Source organism: Gigantopelta aegis, chromosome 15 (genome assembly GCF_016097555.1).
Source record: "Gigantopelta aegis isolate Gae_Host chromosome 15, Gae_host_genome, whole genome shotgun sequence".
Taxonomy (NCBI): domain Eukaryota; kingdom Metazoa; phylum Mollusca; class Gastropoda; order Neomphalida; family Peltospiridae; genus Gigantopelta; species Gigantopelta aegis.
In genome coordinates, this window is record NC_054713.1 from 31,612,830 (window position 1) to 31,635,415 (window position 22,586).

General features: G+C 35.2%; 1 protein-coding gene and 1 long non-coding RNA gene across 5 annotated transcripts in view; one reads left to right on the plus strand and one right to left on the minus strand.

Annotated features, from left to right (window-relative positions):
• Positions 1-2,655: 2,655 nt before the first annotated feature.
• LOC121390000 lies at positions 2,656-7,251 on the plus strand. Its single transcript, XR_005960136.1, has 2 exons — positions 2,656-2,776; positions 6,762-7,251. It is a non-coding gene; the product is annotated as an uncharacterized LOC121390000 (long non-coding RNA).
• An 8,558-nt stretch (positions 7,252-15,809) lies between these two features.
• The window catches only part of LOC121390757 (myosin-2 heavy chain-like), a 78,307-nt gene continuing 71,530 nt past the window's right edge, over positions 15,810-22,586 (minus strand). For 3 of the 4 annotated variants that reach the window (XM_041522663.1, XM_041522664.1, XM_041522662.1), the window contains one exon: positions 15,810-17,331. In XM_041522663.1, coding sequence (XP_041378597.1) covers positions 17,101-17,331 — 231 coding nt within the window. In that variant the 3' untranslated portion in view covers positions 15,810-17,100. The remainder of the gene's footprint in view (positions 17,332-22,586) is intronic. The other variant, XM_041522665.1, reaches the window with a different exon arrangement.

Consider the following 22,586-nt stretch of genomic DNA (forward strand, 5'->3'; position numbering starts at 1 on the left):
AGGAAAGGAGTTCGAAAACAATTTTGTTCGACAAAAATATGTTTATATTACGCGTATGGTATTCATTGCATTCTGCAGCATTGCCAGATTGGTAACATGTTATTTGAAAGTTTATACATCATACAGAGTTTGTGACCTTTCCTCCTTTCTAGTAAAGGTATGTAACCGGTTTCTCTATATAACAATTGGTGAGATCTTTCTCTAACAGCACCACAAATTGTACGGAGAGCATCTAATTGGAGATCTTCAGCAGTGTTTGCCTGATAGAGGGTACAATTGTCCCAGATGATGTCTGCATAGTCAAATATGGGAACAATAAATGATCTGTATATTTTTTTATAATGCCCTTCTAGATAATCTAAATTTGAATGAACGAAGACAATTTATCATTTTACTGGCCTTATTCACAATATATTTTATATGACAATCCCATTATTCAGAATTTTAAAACGTTAGACCCAAATGTTTATGAACCTAAACCTCCGATATCTGAACAATGTCTAAGAATAACTTAGGATTATCAGTGTTTACATTTTTACGAAACTGAAAGTCATCGTTTCAGTTTTATTAGGACTAAATTTTACTAACCATTTTTTTGCCCATCTATTAATACACTCTAAATCTGTTTTCAAGATTTTACAACATGCATTAGGATTTTCAACAGTTATATACAGCGAAGTATCATCAGCAGACAGTTGTATATATTTGAGGTGATATCACTTACAATATCATTTATATATATCAAAAACGGAATAGGACTGAGGACGGAACCTTGAGGGACATCTGCCGGGACAGTCTTGATATGAGAAAACTGGTTATGCAATACTACATGCTGTTCCCGATGGAATAGATAACTTTCAAACCATGCTAATAATTTTCCTTTTATACTAACATTTTTCAGTTTGTGAATTAAACACTTGTGCCAAACTCTATCAAATGCTTTACTTATATCACAAAATACTGCTCTAACTTTCTTTCCTTCATCCATAGATTGACAAATAAAGTGATACAAATCCAGAAGCTGGTTTACGGTTGAATCACCTGGAATAAACCCAGATTGAAATTTTGCTATAATGTTGTTAGTTCTAAAGAAATTAAAAATGTGTTTTAAAATGCATTTTTCAAAAAGTTTAGAAATATTACTTGTTAATGAAATTGGTCTATAATTTGAAAGTTCGTGAATACTACCTTTTTGTATGAATAGGATTTACATTAGCAAGTTGCCATACAGATGGAAAAAAGGAGTGGTACAATGATAAATTAAACAGTCATGTAAGGAGAGTTCTTAGCTAATTTCAGTAATCTATTACTAATAAGGTCAGGACCCAATGATATGGATACGTCAAGTGAATTTAGATGTCCTCCACTTCAGTTTGCTCTAACAGAATATCCGTAAGTGAATCATTAACCATACTAACTAATATTGGAAGCTCTACTTGTGATGAATCTAAGGTAGATTGTTTAATAATAAAAAACCCTCATTGAATGCATTAGCTACCTCTTTGGGGTCTTCAATGACGGTGCCATCAACAAACAAGGGTATCACTGAATTACTAGAACCACAATTTTTTAAATACGTATTAACAAGCTTCCACCAGTGTTTTGATCCACTATCACCAGTTATTAATTTTGTCATCAAGCGTGTTAAAATAATCGGACTCAGATTTACTTACTTCCTTAACTACAAGATTTCTTATTTTTCTAAAGTTTGCCCAAGCTACTTGTGTGTTGAGAGTTTTAGCTTTATGGTGTAGCTTTTGCCTTTGCCTGATTAATCTTCGAATGGTTCCATTCATAAAGGGTTTGTCATTTGGTCGTACTGTAACAGTTTTGTAAGGAATAAACGTTTTAGCTGCATTCAGTAAAATGTTCGTTGAATTTGAAGTTATTGTATCGATCGACTCAGAATGAAAATTATTATCCCAGTCAAAGTCCAAAATAAATGTTTTTAGACTACAAATATCGGCAGATGGGTAATCCCATAAAGTCCTCTGCAATGCCTTTCTTTCTTCTTTTTTTGTGTGGTAATTTGGGGCCAATATAAAGTGCAACTGGGGAATGGTCGTTGCAGAAAGGGGTTAGAACTGCAACAGTTTCAACATATAATGGACAAGAGACAAATATTAAATCAAGAATGCTTTTACTGTTTTGAGTAATTCGTGTAGGTTCTTTAATTAGTTGATACAATTGGAAGCGGGCACACAAATGGTCGATTTTATGATGGTTCCGTTCGAAAATATTTGAATTAAAATCTCCGACCATAAAAACCGTGTTTATTCGATAATCCATACCACAACTAAATGATTCTTCAATTCGATTCCATGTATCCATAGGACTAGATGGTGCACGATAAAAGTTACCAATTAAAACTACAATTATTATGATTTAGTTCCACCCATAGAGCTTCCAGACCACGGATATCCATACCATCCCTATATTTTGATATGATATTTTTTTTACATAAATTGCTACACCGCCCCAAAAATTGTAAGTCCTGTCCTTAAGGTATGTTTTTTTTTAATCCTTTAATTATAATTCTTCATTCAAAATATTTGGGTTTAAGTGGGTTTCCGTAACAGCAATCACGTCAAAATCACTCCATTCCATTTCAATAAGGTTTACTTTTGATACAAGACCATTTACATTCAGATGGACAACAGATAAACTAGCCGACACAGTAAGGGAAGGACCAGGATTTAGATGGACATCCCCGGACAAAAATATCAGCAAGAAAACCAATAATACATCTCTTTGCTGCAAATATCTTCAGAAAAAGGTATAAACATAAGAAGTCAATAATCTGTTTACCACATCCTGGGCCCTGTTTTACGAAGCGATCTTAGAGCTAAGATCACCTTAAGGGTATAAGGTAGCTATACATTTAAGGTGAACTTAGCGCCAAGATCGCTTCGTAAAACGTGGTCCAGGCTCCATATTTATAAACGTACTTAAGTGATTGTATGATACCTATCTATGTACTTTAAGTATGTATTTAGGTATCATACATTGACTTAAAACTACATTCCCAGGAATATTTTTATTATTTAAGCATATAGAACAGAAAATCCAATTACGTTTGGTGCACTCCGCATTGGTTTCACGACGCTGGCTTATCCAGGTCAAAACAAAGCCATGATTTTGAAAGTGGAACACTTTTGACGGGCTCGTACCGATCTCGGTTTTCATTTGCTTATCACAAGTATAGAATTCCCCCAACAAGAGATCACGTGAGATTTCGCAATTTTTGAACAAATTTAACTGTCTTGATTGAGGGGTCGTCTCATATCTCCAAAACATTTATATCCATAGCGGTATGGTACAACGCCTTTCCAGGGGTCGGTGAGTGGGGGATTTGCCTTGAACTTTTGACAGTGGCCAGCTGTTGGCATACGCGTTACATGTAAGGGGGTGTTACTAATTATGTAACGCTCTAGGGGTAGAGGAAGAGGGTACTGTGTTCGAATTACGTAACATTTTTCAAGACAATATGTTATTTTCATTCATTACTTAGACCTAAAAAGGTGTTTTTTGGAAATGCGCGGTCAGTCTAGGATCGATCCCCATCGGCGGGCATACCAAAAAACCCATGGTATGTGATATCCTGTCTGTGGGATGGTACATATAAACAATCCCTTGCTAAAAAAAAAATGTAGTGGGTTTCCAAGGCGCGTGTGCAGGGATTTCAGCGGGGTTGGGGTTATAGACTGTGATAAGCGAAGTTTATATGGGGCCATGCTCCCCCCAAAAATACATTTCAATTTTTTTTAAGCTTGGGCAAGTAAGGGTTTCGACCTCCAATACCCTCCCCCTGCACATGCACCCGATTCTTCTCTTAGATTATATGTCAAAATTACCAAATGTTAGACATCCAACAGCAGATGGAAGGAAGGATAGGATATGTTTTATTTAACGACGCACTCAGCACATTTTATTTACGGTTGTATGGGGTTGGATGATTATTATATCAATATTCTTTATCTTTGATGTCGTTAAACACACCTCCCCCCCCCCAACTTTACCCTTTCCAAACGAAATAATATTTATTTGAATTTGTCGATTTTAACACGTAAAATTAAGAAGTGAAAACGTTCATTGTCTACTTTAGTATATTTTATTTTAAGATATATACATGATTAATGTGTTACTAGTATACAAGTTCTACTAACACTTTATAAAATATCAATTCTCAAATAGGAAGAAGGTACGACTGTCGATAATACGTTGTCAAGATCAAACCGGTTTTAACTACAGCGCAAGATTTCTCTTTTAATTTTTTGAGACGCACCCTACAATTTGAACTCGGCAAACGCACGTGTTAACTGAAACTGACAACAGGCTGTCGTTTGTGCTTTGCCAAGCTATGGCGGCACGGGCGACGAATCAAGCGTATACGTTTGACGATATCCGTTCATAGCGAACACACACGACTTTTTTAAAAGTGCATTTGAGCTTGTATTTCACATTTGTACATGATGTTATAATATGGTATCCAGATAATGTAACTTTAAGTGTGTTTATGAATACGGAACCTGTACTGTAGTACAGTCCTACTCTTACCCGATAAATCGCTAATATAAGTCAGTCGACATCGAACACCAAAATAATTGAAAATATAAAACAATTTATTTGTGAGCAAGGTAGGAGACGCACAGAAACAGAATGGGGTAAATAAATATACAGTACAAAATACAACGGAATTAAATATATCAAAGATTTTGTTTGTTGTCCCATATCCAACAGCTAAGCGACACCCATTTTTTACGAATACATTTAAATGTGGAGTTATTAAAGGCAACGTTGAACATGATTTCTAATTTTAACCATTCAAGTAAAGGAAAGACAGTAGAGTAGCAGATAGGACAGGAAAGACAGACAATGAACAAAAGTAGAAAAGCTAAATGTGTAAACACGGTCATGGAGAGGTACGGTTTGTAGCATTTGGTCATATAATACCACTTTCTGAGGGCCCAAAATGGCGCCTTCTACACATAAGGGAGCCGTCTGCTCCATGACCGCTGGACTAAGTGTGTTAATGTAGGAGGGGACTATGTTGAAAAAATGGCTGTTTGATTTTCTAAAACTGACTCCTACATTGTGTACCTTAGGCCACGAACTTATCAATCACCCCTCGTATTAACAACAAAGCAGAACACATACAGGTATTTCTATAGGCATACATACACGTGCAAAAACATATATGCACACAAGTATTCAATTTCTCCCAAGTTGCACCCACCCGCCCCCTCATGTCACAGATAGGGACAAAAATAGTGCACCAGTTTTCTATAACAAGTTCAGCGCCCCGTCCCACGAAGCGATCTTAGCGCTAAGATCATCGTAAGTGCATAACTATCTGAGGCACTTACGGTGATCTTAGAGCTAAGATCGCTTCGTGGAACGGGCCCCAGGTCTATAGGGGGGTACACTTTGAAACACACCCACTAAATGTGTTTAACTAAATTCGGACACAAACCAAAAAAAAACCAAAAACCCAACAACCCCCCCCCCCCAAAAAAAAAAAACCCAACAAAAAACAACCCCACAAAAAACCACAAAAAACAAACAACAACTGAAAAAGAAATGTTTTATTTAATGACGCATTCAACACATTTTATTTACGGCTATATGGCGTCAGACATATGGTTTTAAGGACCACACAGATTTTGAGAGGAAACCCGCTGTCGCCACTTCATGGGCTACTTTTTCCGATTAGCAGCAAGGGATCTTTTATTTGCGCTTCCCACAGGCAGGATAGCACAAACCATGGCCTTTGTTGAACCAGTTATGGATCACTGGTCGGTGCAAGAGGTTTACACCTACCCATTGAGCCTTGCGGAGCACTCACTCAAGGTTTGGAGTCGGTATCTGGATTAAAAATCCCATGACTCGACTGGGATCCGAACCCAGTACCTACCAGCCTGTTGACCGATGGCCTAACCACGACGTCACCGAGGCCGGTACAACAACAACTAATGCTGCACCAGGTCAATATGCCATCAGGAGATCTACTAAAACAGTATAACCAATCAAAAATCATAGGGAGTGGAGTACTTACTTCAGCACTGGTAGCGCGCGCACACTTCAAAAAATAAATACAAAAACAATAGAGCTTTTGATAGTTTGCAATGTACCACAGTTTTTGTTTTGTTTTATCCCAGGTTTGACAGTCATTTCGTTAAGGACACTTTTAACTTCAGAAACTTTGTTAAGTCGTTCAGGCCCAGTACTTATAAACCTTAAAGTCTAGACCTTAATAAAGTCCAGACTTTACGTCATGGCAACGCCATTCAAATAACTACGTTAAAGTCTGGACTTTATTAAAGTCTAGACTTTAAGTTTTATAAACACGGGCCCAGATCCTGGACTTGTTTGGGCTTTCCGTTCTCTTTCCCTTTTACGAATACCTTCCCATCACTGGTCCAAACTTGAAACAGGCTTCCGTCACGTCGTAATTTTAGACTTTCTAACAACAGGTGTAGTGGTGTTTGAATTTTGTCATATCCTCGTTCACGTACACCTTTCCATCGGGTGTGAGGTAGTTTTTCCAAGGCTGACCGTGTTTGGTAGAACCAACGACGCGCTTAGTATGTTGTAAAACGAACGATAATGGTCCGACCGCGATCCGATGGGGGGTGGGGGTGGGGTGTCCCAATCGATGAGATATATCTATTTCCCATTTGTCAAGTTCAATTTTTAGTGTTGTTTTGCGAAATCATTAACAAGTTCATCAGTGTTTTCAGTTGTACTTTCCTTAATTCCAGAAAGACGCAGGCTGTACCTACGGGTGTACTGCTCAAAGTCATTGATACGAACTTTCAAGTTTTCATTTTCGGCGATTAATTCGGAATGTGCAGAAGATAGCTTTTCCAAATCTTCCTTCAGTGGTTTATACATTTCCTCCAGTAAAGTACGAATATCAGGCATCAATATATTTCTTAGTGCTTCGACAATACATAAGATATCAGCTTTAGACAAAGTGGAAGTTTCTATGGCCTTGCTATTCGAGGCAAGTCTAGATTCGTAGTCTGGATACAACATAGGTAATACCGTACAACGTTTTTCTTCGGATAAAACTTGTGTGGGACTAGTATCTTTACGTTTTAATGGTCGATCAGGCGTGTCGTTTTCAGCCATAAAAATAAACAAGATACTTTGACTAAATTTCAATAGCACGTGTTCATACAACAAGTGCGTGTGACATCACAAATAGCTTTTGTCAAAAGTTATTCATTAAATTCCAGATTTTGCAAACGTTTTTGTGTAACATAACTCGCATATAATAAATAGGGCCTACAGCAGATGTTCGTAACGTATTGCATGCCACAAACCAGTTCCTGAAAGTCAGTCAGCAAACAATATAATTAAAATTAGCTCCACCAATCAAAACCTTATTTGCAAAATCATGCCAGTGAATTGAAAAGAATTTGAAAACATTCCGGATTATGATTCGGGTGAATTACGAAGTATGCCGGAAACTAATTTCAATATAAAATTAGTTTCAAAACGAAAAAAAACCCAAAACCCCGTGATGGTATAGCCACAAAATCTGTTTATACTATAGTATACAATCCAGAGTTTATTACTGCAATTTTCCCCCTGTTTTTTAATGTTGAAATAGACCAACAAGTTCGCCTATTGCATAAACAGTCTCGCCCGATATTTTTAGAATTTGTATGCTCCTGAATAACGCTATAAAAGGCGAAGTACAATTGGTCGATATTTAAATTGTTATTTATAGATGAAATGTCACCAGGTCATGGGAGTCCACGCAATGCTATTAGATCTACTAATAGAACAGTAGAGCCAATTTTAATCATATTGGTCAACAGACATTTCGCATCTTTTATGACGAGCCTGAAACACTGTGTCACGCCATGACCGCCATCTTGACCATGACGCCAACATTTGATGATAGACATTACGTTCATTCCAGTGAATAGTTCGTAAAATATAAATTTTCTAATGAATTGATTCTTAATTAACACAATTTATACACTCAAAATTATTTACAATTGTTATGAATGGATTGTGAATACTATTCACTATAGTAGTCACAAAAGTGTAGCATATACTTTTTGCAACTCGAATATAATAAATGAAAACAAATTCTAACAACAGGGGTCTTAAAAATCATAAAAAATAAATAATTTCAATTTGGCCTTGTTGTTCTGGCACGTGTGAATTAACATCGAATGTTAATTCATCTTCCTCCATTTTAAGTAAATTTCTACGAGTCATGTGAACGCGACATAGGCGTACGGGTTCCCATTACTGTAGAGAGGGGCAGACTGGCTTTTACACGAATTAAACAAAAATGCCCGAATCTGGATAACTACATTTATTCATGTTAGCATTATTACCAAACAGCTACAAAGGCGGATCTAGGAGGGGCCCAGCCCCCCCCCCCCCCCCCTAAATTTTGCGACAGACAACAAATGGATGTTAATTGCGCGAACCATGCGCGAGAAAAACTGAACGGAGTTGCAAGTATAATGCAATCTGGGACGTTGACGATAATGTACAGAATGTAACCTCTATACCAGATACCCTTTAAAACTTGACTACAGATTTTTAGTTATGGTTATCACTGTGTGTGTGTGTGTGTGTGAGAGAGAGAGAGTAGCCCATTGGTAAAGTGCTCGCTGGATGCGCGGACGTTTTGGGATCAATGCCCATTAGTGAGCCCATTGGACTATTTCTTGCTTCAGCCAGTGCACCATCACTGGTACGTCAAAGGCCGTGGTATGTGCTATCCTGTCTATGGGATAGTGCATATAAAAGATCCCTTGCTGCTAGTCGAAAAGAAGTGGCGACAGCGGGTTTTCTCCCTCAATAGCTGTGTGGTCCTTAACCATGTCCAACGCCATATAACCATCAATAAAATCTGTTGAGTGCGTCGTTAAATAAACCATTTACTTCCTTCTGTTATCATTGATATTGTATGTGTATCTAATATGATCAGGTGATTTGTGCACGATTGAAACAGACTGACAAATTTTGATCCACGTGTCAATTTCATTTACCCTTAAACAAACTTTTAATTTAAAACTGCAAGTTTACTGAGTATTTTGAATTGCAGCATTAATTATTAATTATGATCAGCATATTTAGTGAATATAAATTCAATATAAGTACATTAGAAATTTACACAATCTTGCAACCAATTAAAAGTGCTATATCATAGTTATATGTGAGCATCTGTTTGTGATAAAGATTCTCCAATAAAAATGTATTTTCTACTAGTAGATAAAATTATTTTGTTAGAATCATCTATGGGCATATAGTTGAAGGTGTAGTCTTTAATTTTAAAGCAAAATTTAATTTAAAAAATGTATTTGCAATAGCTGTCATTATGCAGCTTGGATATAGCACCTTTAAAAACAGCACCTTTAATATCGGTATAATAGATCACACACTCAGAATGGTTCTTGACAGTTTTGCTCAAAAGTTAGGCTACTTAGAAATGTCTACAAATATTTAGTTTTGGAGAGGGATAGGGGAAACCGTCATCAGAGACAGTCTCTCACATATTGCAACAGCAATGAAATTGACACGTGAATAAAAATTTGTTATAGTCTATTCAATAAAGTGCTCAAATCACCTGTTTACTGACATCCTTCTTTTAATTTCAAGAGTAAACACCACCTTGTACATCAATGAGAGCCCAAACAAATAAATGCTAAATTAGGTAGAGTATCATAAAATAGATATTTACAAGATATTTACTTGTCAGTTTAATATGAAAGACATAATCGACGAAAATCAGTTTTATTCTATTTCCGACACTACTTTAGTTCCTCCGGTTCTAGCAAGCAAACAAACAACACAAAAAGCCTGACATTTTACATGATATTTTAATGTATAATTACAAACCAGAACCCCAGCTGTTACATAATCAAATCAATACTGCCTTGGTTAACCCTTTCACTTCAATCAGAGATATTCTAACACTAACGATTCTCGGATAACCATCCAGTTAATATAATTTAAGTTCGACAGTAAGAACTGTGTCATATGATATTATGATCAAGTTATAATTATAACGATCTCATTTCCAACCTGATATGGTATTTAACTCGGTGATAGAAAGAAGCAGAAATTTTCACTAGTCCACCGGACAAATATATCTAGAAATCTACGTGTCCACCAATGCTTTCACTTGTTCATATACGTTGTTAGTTTTATTCAAGTGCAAGGACATTAATTTTGATTGTTCAAAATGAAACTGCATTAAAACATTTCACTTGCCAATCACTGAGGTACATTTTGCTTGTCCGGGCAGATTTTCACTTGTCAGGACAAATGGACAAGTGCTTATTTCGAACACTGTAACTCTAGCAATAAGGTAAAGAGAAATTCTTTAACTTTGGTATGGTTGTTAAAACATGATTTTTATTATCAAATTGGTTAAACTTTTTACCACATGTAATACGTACATATTGTATTCATTCATAAAACAGGGCTAGCTCTGTAACTTGCCAAATTCACAAAGCTCTCTTAAGCTCGTTTAAAAGTCTTTTTGCATTCCACTATGAGACGGCTAAGTTGCAAACGTTTAGTGAATGAGACCCCCAGGTCTGTCTTTATAAAACTGAGTCTAGATTCAAATCTGTAAATATATCATGTGCATGCGATTTATCGACATTAAAGTTTCGACTCAAATAGTCTAATAGTCTTGAGTCTAGACCCTAAAAGCATGTAGACTTGGTGCTGTGAAACAATAACTAAGTTCCACTGATTATAAAAACAGATTCTTTGCATTACAGAGTCAAACCATAAGCCTTTATTTTTCACGAGGAATATTTCAATTAGCACTTAAAATAGTTAAACAGATACACACATTTAGTAATGTACTAGATGTAATGAAAATATTTTACAGCTACCGGGTATATCAGGGACATTAGAATAAATACATTTCTGCACAAAATTTTATTTTAAATGCATGGAATGAGTCAATTTCACTATATCTAATTCAAGGTCAAAGAGGGATATAAATATCTAATATACAAAATATATAGGTCAGTATTAAAATACCTAACACAAGTAAATCAAATGAATCTATATAAACTGTTACATCAAAGATAAATAATCTTCCATTGTAAGTTGATAACAACATGGTATATATAAGAGTTATTACACAAGATATGTATAGGTAGCTATCACAGGAAACTATCACAGACGGTAATGGGTGGACATCAAAGGACCAAAATGGAATGTTTATACACAATGCCTGAAAACAGGTAACATACAGGTATTTCACACAATAACAAAATGAAAATACAAACATTAAAAAATATTCTTATATACAGTGGCATGGTGACTACCGGGGTGGGGGTGGGGGTGGGGGTGGGGAACAAATCTGTCTGCTCCCCTGTGAACCCACCACTTTCTAAACTTCTGTTCATACACAACATGGTGACTACTGGGGGGGGGGGGGGGGGGGGAGGAAGAGAGATCTGTCTGCCCCCTGTGAAACCTCCACTTTTTAAATTTCTGTCCATACACAACATGGTGACTACCAGGGGGGAAACATCTGTCTGTCCCCTTGTGAACTCACCACTTTTTAAACTTCTGTCCATATACAACATGGTGACTACTGGGGGGAGGGGGAAATCTGTCCGCCCCCTGTGAAACCACCACTTTTTAAACTTCAGTACATACACAACATCCCTTTCCTGTAATAAACTGGGGTACAGTATTATCTTTCCACACTGGTAATTAACTTATCTTTAAAATACCACTGATGGAATATAACTGTTTGTTTAATTTAGACCCTCCCACCCCCAAATGGCAGCAGATCTACCCCCACACCAAACTCGCTATGCCACTGAATAAATGCACTAAAGTTTTTTGAATGAGTGTAAATATACACTTATTGCTAATGGTGTGTTAATCGTCAGATTTTAGCGGTTTAGATCAGGGATGCTTTGTAGCAGCACCATATTTCTGAAACCAACTTCACTTGTAAGCCTAGTTTTGCATATAAACATAAATCCATGACTGCAGCAGAGTTTGTATAATTACATACAAAGCAAATTATGCTTGTCTTAAACAGAAGGTAATATAATATAATATAATATTCTTCCCCCACCTCAACTAAATTTCTTCAAAGATTTTTAGTTCATTATGTATATTACCCTGATATTTAACAAAACTGGCAAAAATAATCTGATGAAATATATGGTTAAATTTCTGACAAGTGAAAAAGATATGAGGTTATTAACTGAATACCACGACAACAGCATACTGGAACTCGTACAGCTTTCGAAAAAGGAAAATAACTCCTACTCATGTGTCAGTCATAACCTTGATTCTATAATGTTGCTATTTAGACAACATTCCGAAAAAATTATCACAATAAATTTGCCATAACACCGTAACCATTTCATCTAATAATGTACAGATTGACACACAAGTAATCTGTCATGTGACCAGCTGTAGTCCAGGCTCCGTATTCATAAACATACTTAAGTCGACGTATGATACCTAAATACATACTTAAAGTACATAAATAAGTATCATACATTGACTTAAGTATGTTTATCTGCCAGATATCTGCAGTCTGCTATTGTCACTTAGTATCAAGTTATTAAGATTTATTTCATTTATTCAATTATATTTAAATGTAGCAAACATTATGGTACAGCATTTAGTACAAATATTGTCTTACTGTATGAGAAAAATGAACTATGTTTATTTGAAAAACCACAGATCATTTTACCTTATAATTATTTTTACTGTTAAAATTTCAAAGAAAATAATAAATGTAACAGTAATATGCGGTCACAGTGAGATCTTAGCACTAAGATCGATTCATGGAATGAGGCCCTGTTCTACAGTACCATGTGTTCCCTTATTTTTTCTCAGCATAAAATGCGACATAATATACTGATATACTAGTATGTGAAATGTTCATGAGAAAATGCACACAGATATTCATGATGACTTAGTTTTAGAAGAATAATGCATGTTTACCAAGGGCACTAAAAACGGTTGTATTGTCATGATTCACAAATGTAAATTACACAACTGAAAAACAAAATAAATATCACAAATCACAGGTTAAAGTAGACCAAACATTTCAGCTGTTAGCACATGTGAAAACTTACAACCTGACGACAATGTTTTTGGTTCAAATAAAAGGTAAATAAATTCTATAAAAAAAAACCCACCCCTAATTTAGGCTTTTAGGGCTCTCTTTTAAGTATATAAAGTAAAATATAACATAACTGATGTTTTTTTCCCCATCAAACCCAAAATAAAATTGCAACATTACTACATTAATTTAGTTCTGCATTAAATTCTAAATTCATTTGACATCAGTATTATTTCCCCAGTATTTCAAGTTTCATATTCTTAAAACTGATATGGTCCTCACTTGATGAATAGGATACCACCTCAGTGGCAGATCTAGAAAATAATAAGGCGGTGGGGTGGTTGGATTGGGATGGAGTGAACCGGTGGTGGCTTACGGTAAAGATAACTTTAAATGGTAAAGAAAACTTTAAACGTTACAGATACAAAGGTAAAATTTTGTCTGTGACGTCATGTTTAATGTATTTTGCTAAAAATAGCAAATGTCGATCAGTACAGCGACTGCGATTAATTCGTAAAATTCATTAAATATGTTTGGAATGAACATAAAAAAAAATTGCCCAGGAAGAGAGGGGGTGGCTAGCCACCCTATTCACCCCCCTTGAATCCGCCACTGCACATTAGCTTGATCAAAACAAATAATACAAAACGCTCCTGTCAACCGTTACTTCCATGTTTACATGGCTAAGAACATTCTGCCATATTTTCTCAGCTTCTGACATCATGCTATGTTGTAGGTTTTCACATTTAACTCAAATTCTAGGGGGCTATGTCTACTCATGCATGGACGGCAAACTTCTATTACCAATGCATTATTGGAAGGTATGGATAAACATGGAAGCTATTGGAAAGGCATACAAATAAGTACAGTTTCATATACAGTAGAATCTTGTTGGGTCGAACTTGGAAGGGTCGAACACACCGCAACTCTCAAACCAAAAACAAAGTCCCGAGTTACACTTGCACAATGTTGACCGAATGGATAGGTCGAACTACTTGATGGGTCGAACACTTTCTCGAGCACCGATGGGGTTCGAGCCAACGTGATTCAACTGTATTAAGTTCTAAGCAAATACAAATGTATGTACATGACATTTCATTCTAGTACACATAGATCAATGTTCTAAAACTTGCTCATTGGAAGTCAAATGAATAGATATACACACATCTAATGACTTCATGATAACATATTTGATCACTTCATGATGACATATCTGATGACTTTATGATAACGTATCTAATGACTTTATGAAACGTAACATTCTAACAAAATAACATCAACATATTAACACTATGTTTGCTATGTTACTATGTTGCTATTGTACACATTATGTAAATAAATTTAATCTAATGACTTCAAAAAAAAAATAATCAAGAAATAAAAATGCATATAATTACAAATGACTTCTTTTAAAGAAAGTCTTTTCACTTATATTGGAAGTTCAGAGTACCTAACTTTTAAAAAAGTTGATGTTTCCTTTTTGAAGTCTGAAATACAAATTTGGAATGTTTCAATATAACAATATTTAAACATTAAACAAAATCTATGACTTTTAACAACAGAAAGGTATAATTATTGTTTTTATGTGCTTCAAATTACTATTATATTACTTAATAAAGGGTTACAATTTATTGTTAACTGACCAAAATAATAACAAAATTACATTGGTTATTAATTTAATAAATACACACATATGATAAAAAAATAGATTTTCCAAAAATACAAAAATTGTGCTATGTATTGCTATCAAGCCTCTCTTTGAGAAGTGAACAGTTGTTTTTACTCACCCAAAGATGGAAAGCACTTAGTGAGTCTTACTGCACTCATCTTTTATCATTTTGCTTAAAGGCATATTGTCACAGACCACTGACCTATTAAATGGCCTAACAAAGTATTACCTGAACAAAAATATATTTGATTTCCCCCTAAATGTACTTTATTCAAACATCTACGTAACCACCATACTTCACTTATTAATGATATTTTTGAAAATAATTGAATTATGGCAATGGTCCATAATATAAAAACTAAAATTGCCAAGAGGAATGACATGGTTTTCACTCCATCATGGTTCAATTAAAGTGATGCGATAGCCAGATTTGGTTTTCAAAAATTAATGTAATTTTCATTTATTATCCATTTTTAGTGAAATAAGGTCTTTAAATCCATGACAGTATGCCTTTAAGTATATGTTGTTACAATACTTATTTTTAAAATATGTGGGTCTGTTCTTTTTTTTTTAAATTTCTTGCCTGGAATTATTATCAAATGAAAAGACCCAGCATGTGGAATGTAATGATGAAAAAGTAAATGAAACACCTTGAGCACAAAAATAAGAGAAAACCTTGTGACACCGTAATCAGCAATAAAATTACCATCTTTGCTTTTATCTGTCATCTGTTTATTTATAACTGTAATTTGCTATTAAAACAAATTAATGTATCATAACTGTAATTTTCTATGAAAATAAATTAATGTATTATAACTGTAATTTTCTATGAAAATAAATTAATGTATTATAACTATAATTTTCTATTAAAACAAATTAATGTATTATAACTAATTTGCTATTAAAACAAATTAATGTATTATAACTAATTTGCTATTAAAACAAATTAATGTATTATAACTAATTTGCTACTAAAATAAATTAATGTATTATAACTGTAATTTGGTATTAAAATAAATTAATATATTATAACTGATTTGCTATGAAATAAAGGACAGTCTTAAACAATCTGTATTCCCCAAATTAGAAATAAAATAAAATACATATTGACAATGTAAACAAAAAACAAATGTCAGAATGTCAGCATGTGCTTAAACATGTCGTATTTAAATATCTGAAATCAAAACACAAACCTGAACTCTCATTAGATATGATCACAAAAATAAGCTTTATTAGCTCGAATCTATGTCTAGATCTGAACTGCACTGGGTTAGAATGTTCAATAAGCACAGGGAGACACAGGACTCATGTTTTCTAAACCTTCCTACAAATAAAACGAGAATTACTAATTATAAAAAGTCTAGTCATGAACTGCTTGGGTTTTTTCTTTTGTATCTTACAGCCACTGATCCTCACTTCAAAGGTACAGACCTTTTTTGTTTCATATAAAAAATTAATTTTGACCTACTACAAAACCAAAATGACTAAAAAACCTCAACAAATTAAGGTCAGCAACTATAGTCCGAACACCAAACACCGTTTTGTGTTAGAATCTTCTTACAAAACTACCTGTTTTACTAATAATACACTCTTGTTTCGTTTAGAACCAGTCTTATCCTTGTCTAGCAAACAGGACAGACACACTTCAGTCTATTTTGATTGGTTAATGTTTTTCTGAATAAAGACAACAGTTTGTCCTTGTGTAATTGATATCGCAGTACAGGCCTCCACAAATTGCAGTGAGCTTTGCGATAAACTTTTTAAATGATGAGCTCTGTGATAACCCCTTTTTAAATGGTGAGCTCTGCAATAAACCCTTTTTAAATGGCGAGCTCTGCAATAACACTTTTTAAATGGTGAGCTCTGCGATAACCCCTTTTTAAATGGTGAGCTCGGCAATAAACCCTTTTTAAATGGTGAGCTCTGCAATAAACCTTTTTTAAATGGTGAGCTCTGCGATAACCCTTTTTAAATGGTGAGCTCTGCGATAACCCTTTTTAAATGGTGAGCTCTGTGATAACCCTTTTTAAATGGTGAGCTCTGCAATAACCCTTTTTAAATGGTGAGCTCTGTGATAACACTTTTTAAATGGTGAGCTCTGCAATAACACTTTAAATGGTGAGCTCTGCAGTAACACTTTTTAAATGGTGAGCTCTGCAATAACCACTTTTTAAAATGGTGATCTCTGCAATAACACTTTTTAAATGGCGATCTCTGCGATAACCCTTTTTAAATGGTGAGCTCTGTGATAACCCTTTTTAAATGGTGAGCTCTGCGATAACTCCTTTTTAAGATATGCAAATTATGAATTTGTGAAGGCCTGCATGTTGTATCTCTAAGCGTCAAACTCTTCGTCCATTGAATGGTTACTACCGCTCTCGAGACTGTGGCGGAGGTTGATGGTCTGCGGGTTGTAGAGGCGGGAATGGTAATCATTGGTCTCGGTACTCAAAACACCTTGTCTCAGATTCTCCTCCTCCCAGCTCGACTTCATACTATTTCCTAAACCACTAGTGGAGACTGCAAAACTTGCCACGTTGACGTCAGCTGACTGTAAAGAATATGACTGAAAGAGAAACAAGATTGTTTTTATTATCACAATGTTTATTAGTAGGCAGCAAGTGATGATTATTACCGCTTATTTCCACAGCCAGCACTGCCAACTTTTCATGCTTATAATTTTATGGCTTACAGCATTCAGTACGTATAACCACCTACATTTCTAATAGTCAGCGCTTTAAATACATACATGTATAGCCACCTATTTTTCTCAAATAGTCAGTGCTTTAAATACATGTATGTATTATAGCCACCTATTTTTTCTCAAATAGTGCTTTAAATACATGTATGTATTATAGCCACCTATTTTTTCTCAAACAGTCAGAGATTTAAATTACATCAAAGTCAAGGCAATAATATACCTAAAATTTGTATGCCCCAAATAATCCCACCCAAAATAAGTACAAACATCCTGACCTCAAAACATTTCACCTACAATCCACTGAGATGTTCAGCTTTAACTGGATTACAATACCATGAAATGCCTTTCTGAATACTAGTATTCACGACTTTACAGCAGCTGATAATAGCATTACTTCACTAAAAACTCCTCCTGTGCTTAGAACAGATAAAAATAAGAGTACCGGTGAGGTACATGATACGCCCATCAGGAGTTTGATGGAAAACCATATCTATATTAATGAATATGTTACATGTATGATTAAACTTTAATTATGTGAAATTTTTGCAATGGGATGGATAAACAGTTTGTTATGGACCAACCACCATCACAAGTTGTTCCAACATGAGGTTTGATGGTCCTGTACACATCTGTATGCAAGATATGATCTAGACAAGGATTTACTGCTATGTGCAGTAGACTGTGAAAAGTAAGTCACAGTGACCTAGTAATAGTATGCGACACACCACCATCCCAAGTTGTTCCTACATGTGAGGTTTGATGGTCGTGTATGCATCTGTATGCAAGATATGGTCCAGACAAGGATTTACTGCTATGTGCAGTAGACTGTGAAAAGTAAGTCACAGTGACCTAGTAATAGTATGCGTTACACCACCATCCCAAGTTGTTCCTACATGTGAAGTTTGATGGTCCTGTATGCATCTGTATGCAAGATATGGTCCAGACAAGGATTTACTGCTATGTGCAGTAGACTGTGAAAAGTAAGTCATAGTGACCTAGTAATAGTATGCGTTACACCACCATCCCAAGTTATTCCTACATGTGAAGTTTGATGGTTCTGTATGCATGTGTATGCAAGATATGGTCCATACAAGGAAAAGTTAACACACGGACGGATAGACATGTATGGACGGACAACGCCATACCATAATATGACCCATAGATGGGCATATAAAAAACCCAATCTGTTGAGCCCAAATTAGTGAGATCTAATCCTGAAATGTCTTCTACTTTCAAAGATAATGAACACTGACTATAAATCAATTGTACAAATAACAATAAATAAAATTACATTCAAGAACAAAGGAATACCAGTCAAGTTGTAACAATGAACAAATTTGCAGATGATTATATTTGTACTCGGGTATATATTTTGTGCAATTAGATACGAAAAAAAACTTTTTAAAAAAAATTCTGAGTTGTGGAAGTTTGCAGGTGATTATGAACTCGGGGGAATACATTTTGTGCAACTAGATATGAAGATTTTTTTTTTTTTAATTTAAATCACAAAACCCCTAAAATGTGGTATTATAAAAGGACTGAGTACAGTTAAATGTATTTAACTGAATTAATTAATTAATGTTTAGTTAATTATGGAATGGTAGGACTACTACCATATAAATTATTTAGATTTTCCTACTATTAAGGGCAAACTTTCAACAAAACTTGTGCAACAAGTGCTACAGATGTTAAGAGGGATGTAGAGAGAAGGGGAGTGAAAAAAGAAAGAAATGTTTTATTTAACGACGCACTCAACACATTTTATGTACGGTTATATGGCGTCGGACATATGGTTAAGGACCACACAGATTTTGAGAGGAAACCCGCTGTCGCCACTACATGGGCTACTCTTCCGATTAGCAGCAAGGGATCTTTTATTTGCGCTTCCCACAGGCAGCATAGCACAAACCATGGCCTTTGTTGAACCAGTTATGGATCACTGGTCGGTGCAAGTGGTTTACACCTACCCATTGAGCCTTGCGGAGCACTCACTCAGGGTTTGGAGTCGGTATCTGGATTAAAAATCACATGCCTCGACTGGGATCCGAAACCAGTACCTACCAGCCTGTAGACCAATGGTCTGCCATGATGCCACCGAGGCCGGTCAGAAGGGGAGTGAAAGAAACATTTGTAAAATAAATTTAAAACATTATTATTACATAATGTATGTTGATGAGATATCGGTAGCAAAGTGAATGATTTGACTATTTGTCTTCAGTGGTGATAGAGAGAAGGAAATTAGTATGTGTAGAACCAATCAACTTGTGAAATGAGAACAACCTTCTCAATCACGATGCAGCAATGACAAACAACAAAGGTACACACGTGAGCCAAAAATATGTGGATACATGCAATTTAATGATCGTAATATTATAATACAATCAATTTTTATTATAATTTTCTAAGTGACACATGGATAATGTAAGATATATATACATGTATGAGTGAAAATGATGAAAAGCCTCTTCCAATACCATCAACTATGAAGAAACAAGTCCCAGCTTACATTTTTGTATGTTTTAAGCATAAAACTGGAAAATATATATCATGATATTTAATTTACATTCAACTTCAGTGGTTTATGAGTGTTCAGCTGTATGCCTATTTTGTGATGTTGGACTCCAACAAATAAAAATAATTTTTTGTCACAGAGTTTTGTTTAGAAAGTGAAAAACAGCTATGTTCCTAATTTATTTTTACCTGGATTGTATACAATTAAAAACACACTCAGAAAAAAACCAAGAAAAAAACCCAAGAGAGAACGTTCTTGACCAACTTCACACTGTATTAATGAAAAATAACAAATAATTATTTATCAGATTGGACCAAGGTGGAAATGAGGTGTCATGTTGTAATGGAATTTCAGTCATATTTTCCTGTGTCAGAATCTGTAGTTAAAAAAACTTTAGAATCTACATTCCAGGCGTAAAAGTAGAAGTTGTAAACTTGGTATAAAATGATATAAATAAAGTTTGTTTTGTTTAACGACACCACTAGAGCAAACTGATTAAACAGCTGTTGGATGTCAAACATTTGACATTTCTGACTCATAGTCATCAGAGGAAACCCGCTACATTTTTCCTGATGCAGCAAGGGATCTTTTATATGCACTTTCCCACAGACAGGAAAGCACATACCACGGCCTTTGACCAGTTGTGGTACACTGACTGGAACGAGAAAAACCCCAAATCAGCTGAATGGATCCACTGAAGTGGTTTGATCCTGCGACACAAGCACCTCAAGCGAGCACTCAACCGACTGAGCTAAATCCCATCCCCTAAAATGATATAGTACTGACCGTCTGATTCGAACAATTTACAACATACTCAGACTATAGAGTCCATCTTTTTGTTTATTATGTAAATTCACCAAACTGAATGTAAAAGCTATATAATTCGCTGGAGTATTAATATTCATGAATAACTTAAAAGAATGACTTTTATGCTGTTCAACTGAATTCAATTCTTGCAGCACATATTTATAATGTGCCTTTTGATTCAAATGACTGATTATCATTATTTTGAACACAACAAGCCACAATAAACGGATCTGATTCTCTGAGTGCTTTTTCTGTTTTGTTTTTCTGTTGATATTTTTCTTTTTTCTTTTTGTTTAAAACAGGAAAATGATATCTAAAATGCTCATGCTACATGACAGCTCATATCCATCCACACACAGTCTTTAAAGTAAATTTACCAATTGTTTATTCTGCAGAATATAATCGTCTAAATCTCAGATACCGAATTTCTCTATCATAATCGTATCTGAAATTCTAGGAAACATAAAAGTAAATACATTTCACAGAACTGATGTTATTTACATCTAAAACAAAGATTTACATGGATTTAACAGCCAAACAAAAGAACTGGTCGTTTACCAGTAGGTCTATCTGTAATTAGAGTGGTGTATAGTAAGGTATGGTGTTACGTCCATCTGGTACTAAGCAAGGTTACCACTTCTCAATAGGATGCAAAAACATTCATTGAAAATGTGCTGTACAAATCAGTTTAGAATAAAATTCCTTGATTTTTTTAAAAGTAAAGTTTGTTTTTATTTAACGACGCCACTAGAGCACATTTATTTTTATCGGCTATTGGATGTCAAACATTTGGTCATTCTGACACTGCTTTTTAGAGGAAACCTGCTGTCGCCACATAGGCTACTCTTTTACGACAGGCAGCAAGGGATCTTTTATTTGCGCTACCCACAGGCAGGATAGCACAAACCATGGCCTTTGTTGAACCAGTTATGGATCACTGGATGGTGCAAGTGGTTTACACCTACCCATTGAGTCTTGCCATAAATGCTCTCAGGGTTTGGAGTCGGTATCTGGATTAAAAATCCCATGCCTCGACTGGGATCCGAACCCAGTACCTACCAGCCTGTAGACCGATGGCCTAACCACGACGCCACCAAGGCTGGTTGATTTTTTTTAATGAAAGAAAGAAATATTTTATTTAACGACACACTCAACACATTTTATTTACAGTTATATGGCATCAGACATATGGTTAAGGACCACACATATATTGAGAGATGAAACTCGCTGTTGCCACTTCATGGGCTACTCTTTTTAATTAGAAGCAAGGGATCTGTTATATGCACCATCCCACAGACAGGGTAGTACATACCATGGCCTTTGATATACCATGGCCTTTGATATACCAGTTGTGGTGCACTGGCTGGAATGAGATATAGCCCAATGGGTCCACCAACGGGGATCGATCCCAGGACTGACCACGCGCTTTACCACTGAGTTACGTTCCACCCTTTTCTTAATGAGTATAGTTTTAAAAAAAATTGTATTCCAGATAAAAAAATTTAATCTTTCATTTTTAAAATGATATTTATTTAAGATCAGATTTTTTCCCATTGCAACTAGAAAACTGAATTAATGTATTTCCAGCATTCAATAGAAACAGTTGTATACACAGGGAAAAGTGGCCTTGTTAACATGCAAGTTTATGAAAATGTAATATGGCAATGTGTGGAAACATCCCGCACCCCAAAAAAGAAACAAAACCCCAAAAGCAATCTAAATTAAGCAAGAAAACAAAAACACAATTACACAAGCAAACTTAAACTACAACACTAAATACCACATCCATATTAAATCTTTT